The sequence below is a fragment of the Gekko japonicus genome, unplaced genomic scaffold, assembly GCF_001447785.1.
Source record: "Gekko japonicus isolate JY-2015 unplaced genomic scaffold, Gekko_japonicus_V1.1 scaffold3580, whole genome shotgun sequence".
Classification (NCBI taxonomy): domain Eukaryota; kingdom Metazoa; phylum Chordata; class Lepidosauria; order Squamata; family Gekkonidae; genus Gekko; species Gekko japonicus.
In genome coordinates this window covers 97,094-101,354 of record NW_015167646.1, presented here as the reverse complement: position 1 = coordinate 101,354, position 4,261 = coordinate 97,094, and the positions used below count along the sequence as shown (strand labels likewise).

Genomic DNA, 4,261 nt, shown 5'->3' with positions numbered 1-4,261 from the left:
ATAGAGCGTTTCTATTAAGTAATTGGATATAAGCATATAATGTAACTGTACTCTTGGTATATATGTTATGTGTAGTAGAGTGTTTGTTTGTAGTGTGTAGATTTGTTTGTTGTAGATTATAAAAGAAAAATTAATAAAAGTGTACCTATGGGTATTTTTTTAAAAAAGAAAAAAGAACATTAACAGGAAAGGCCCTGCTTTAAAATGGCGGCTCTGTCAGAAGTCAGAGCAGCAAACACAACAAAGAGGAGCTTTTTAGGGGTGGCACCCTTATGAGGAAACCCTCTCCCCATTATGTTCATTTTGCCCCCATACTATTTTTCAGTTTTAAGAAAACAGGGGCGATCAGCAGGCATTTTGAAGGGAACATCTGAAACTTGTTTGCCGGAGAACGGATCTTTTGGTGCCAACAGTTTTGTGGGATTTTTTTTTTTAAAGCCAGGGCTATTTTTCGGTAGGAACGCATAGGAACGGAGTTCTGGCTGGCTTCTGAGTTGGCCACGCCCAGCAGGAACTCATTGGCATAATAGGCCACACCCAACAGCAGACACTCATTAGGATTGGCTACATTAGGGGTGTGTGGCCTAACAGGCAAAGGAGTTCCTGCTACAAAAAAGCCCTGGGTTTTGACAACAAACAAGGTAAACAGAATAAGAAGGAAAAGGTGGGTGTGGCTGGATGACCACACTTTTGGTAACATGGGGGCGCGGCCTAATGAGCTGTGCTGTCAGGGTTGTGGCCTAATATGCTAATAAGTTTCTGCTGTTGGGTGTGACCTATTATGCTAATGAGTTCCTGCTGGGCTTTTTCTACAAAAAGAGCTCTGAAAAAGCAATGTTTAAATATATTTTGTTCTTATTTGTTTTTAACCAAGTATTTTATTGGGTTTTTAATGTTTTAGGCCTTCCTGAGGGGTTTGCCAAGCCGTGTGGTGGGCTGGAAGTTCAAAAATCACTTAATAATTATTAGAGAACTGGATTGCCTAGGTTTTCGCTGAGAGGAATGTGAATTTACTATATGTAAGCCAAGCATTCATGGGGAAAGTTTTAATTTGTCCCTAAATCTGAGGTTTGGTGGTCATCTCTGTTTCTTTGTTTAATTTGTAAGTAGAATAGAAATCTGAGGTTCTGCTAATAGCACAGGGGTAGGTACTAGGCTAGCATTAAAAGGTAGAACTAAGAGCTTAGAAAGGAAACAGGCATCTAAATTGGTTTATTTCTCAATTTTACTTAGGGCAGGTTATGTTCACACTTATTAATTACATTAATAGTTCTGGGATTTGGCAGGGCTGGGCGCAGCGAAGGGCACATAGTATCATGACTGTTTCTTCTCGAACCAGAAGAACAGAATTCAAAGACAGCCTGTTTTGATTGGCTTTTTCGGTTATGTTGTATTATTTCAGTTGCGCGCTGCCTCAAGCAGATCTCTAGAAAGGTGGCATATCCATTTCCCAGACAGATGTGTCCTTGTCCATGAGATTTTCAAATATGGTCAAAGTAACAAATGTGGGAGAAAGAACTGTCCCCCTTCCCGAGGCCTCTGGGCCAATTTTGGCACGCCTCCCTCGTGACAGGTCACTCCTAACTGCAACTACCTTCCGACACCTTGTGGGTTCAGAGAGTGTGAAATCAGACAGGTTGCTGGGAAAATACAAATTCTTAGTGAGCCATGCTTGTTCGCTAGGGCCAAGTACTGTTAATGCGAGAGAAGGGGGACGTTTGTGGGGCAAACGAGGATTCTGGGCAATGGAAATTTTGCATCAGCATTACAAACCAGCTGAAGGAAGAGCCACTTTTCACTCCCACAGTGCATCTTTGTGTCCTTTACAAGCATGCTTTACAACACCCCTCCTGCCTTCTGACCAGTCTTCCCTCTAAGCCGAGTTAGTGTGAGCTAGCTCACAGTTTTTTAGCCCACAGCTCACAGATTTTTGTCTTAGCTCCGGAAGGATGGCCTCAGAGCAGACTAATTTCTGCAGTTGCCAAATTGCTCGCTCACAACTTTAATGCCAGTAGCTCACAAAGTAGGATTTTTGCTCACAAGACTCCACAGCTTAGAGGGAGCATTGCTTCTGACTGGGATAAAAAGACTCAGATCTCAGTGTCTGTGGCCCAACCTGCATCCAGCATTTGCTCCGTTGTTGTACCAAACCCACACTGGGACAGAAAAAGATGCAGCTCAAACCCACTTTCAAATACCCCAGGCCAATGCCGTACTGACTGCAGAGTGACCCCTGAATGGCCGTAAAACAGCCATAAATCTATGCAGACGGCTACCATAAAATCTGATAATCTAAGAAAGTCAAAGCAGCACGCAGTCTGGACACTGCCATAAAATTCGACAATCAATCAAAGTGAAAGTGGCATGCAATGCATATGGGGATTTCTGTTCCAGTGTGGCTTTGGTAAGACAGCGGAGCAAATGCTAGATGCAGATCGAGCCTGTGCCTCTCGAAAGCTGAAAATCCAGGGTGCTACTGGACTCGGATCGAACTGTTCCCCTGCAGACCAGCAAGAATACCCTCTGAAGCCATCCTTGTGGGTGAAAGCTCTCTTGATGTCCACGCAGCACCGGTGTTTTCCTTTCACAATTTAAAAGCATGCATTGATAACATCAGCAAATTGTCTTTGCTACGTGATACAACTACGGCTCCAGTTATCTCCCTAAAGAGCCATCGGACCCACAAAGTTTCTTGGGTAAAGAGGAAGGGTAAGGAAGCACAATCAAAAAACAGATGGGCAGGCTGGGTGCCAGAAAAGCATGCTGTGGTCCTGGCAAGACATGTCACTCTTCTTCATCGTTGAGAATACTGTGAGGAGGTTGCGGTGGTGGTTGAGGTCCCGTGGTTATGTGAAGGCACTTACTTTGTACTTGCGGAGTACTGAGGAGTGGTTCATGATCCGGTCCGTGTCAGCACCATCTCGTGGCACGACAACGATGCCAAAGTCCCCAACAATCACCTCCATCTGTTGCAAAGGAAAAGGAATGCTCTTTAGAACCATGAGAAGAAGAAAAAGACTACTTGTTTAAAAGAAAATGAAATTGAATCGGCTTCTGAGTCACTGGTTGGCAGTAACAATACACTTCGAACATTTGATTATACCGGGACGCTTCCCTAATCTGGATTCTCTTGCTCGTCTTTCCAAAAAGTCTGGGAAAGACAGCAATACAGACTCCTAGGACTTATCTACTTTATGTGTTTAATAGTTTATTTATACATTTATGGTTTAATAAGTCATTCCCTTTCCCCAGGCATATGGACTGTCAACAGGCATGCACTTGGAATTCTGTGCAGGGAAATCAATTCCCAAGCCCATGGGGGGGGGGGTCCCAATTTTAATTTTAAATGCAGTGCATTTTCTCAACCCATTAATCTGCCCCACTGGGGAAACATGTGTAGCGATCAGTACACATAGGTTTCCCCACTGGGTTCCGCGGAGCCATTTCAGATCAGGAAAGTGGCACAGTGTGGAGTGGGGGAGGCTTAAGACCCCTCTTGCAACCCACTGTGGTCTCAACCTGAATTTGGCCCCTGTGAGCCAGGGGACCGAATTCCCAGCATCAAACTCCAGGGGCACATCTGACCCATGGCAGCCATGTGTTGTCCTGCGGACTCTGTAATGTGTGAATCAGCCCTTCAGTCATGAATCCTAAGAACTATTGTTTGGAGCATGGAGCAAAGGTGTTGCCGTAGTTCTCAGGGGGGAGCCATGACAGTCACACTGGCACAGAACAGGTAACTTCCTTCAGAGGTGTTCTCTCAAGGGCAGTTCTCAAGCGAGTCCCACCTACCTCACAGGGTGTCTGTGGTGGGGAGGGGAAGGGAAAGGAGACTGTAAACCGCTCTGAGACTCCCTTGGGTAGTGAAAGGCTCCCTTGGGTAGTAAATTCAATCTCCTCCTCCTCCTATTCATTCATAGTGTGAATATAGCCATAGAGTTAGAAGGGAATGTTGTTGTTGTTATTGTTGTTATTATATTTTAGAATCACCCAATCCCTGAGTACACAAGGCTCTCCTTGATTTGCAACAGGTTAAACAATATAAAATTACATATCCTCAGGGGTCGTTTCGTAGAAAAAGAGCTAGGGGAACTCATTAGGGGAACTCATTAGTATATGCCACACCCCTGACATCACCGGAAGTGTGTCATAAGGCCACACCCCCTGACATCACCGGAAGTGTGTCATAAGGCCACACACCCCCGCCCCCAATGGTCCCGGCTGCCGCCACCGGCCTTGCAGCTCCACTGCCGAGCCCCAT

At 45.2% G+C, this 4,261-nt stretch overlaps 1 protein-coding gene across 1 annotated transcript in view; it reads right to left on the bottom strand.

Annotated features, from left to right (window-relative positions):
* NMNAT2 (nicotinamide nucleotide adenylyltransferase 2) overlaps nucleotides 1-4,261 on the bottom strand; it is a gene marked incomplete at its 5' end in the record, with an annotated part of 56,916 nt that overhangs the window by 5,607 nt on the left and 47,048 nt on the right. Inside the window, one exon of the mRNA XM_015414082.1 lies at nucleotides 2,865-2,966. Coding sequence (XP_015269568.1) covers nucleotides 2,865-2,966 — 102 coding nt within the window. The remainder of the gene's footprint in view (nucleotides 1-2,864; nucleotides 2,967-4,261) is intronic.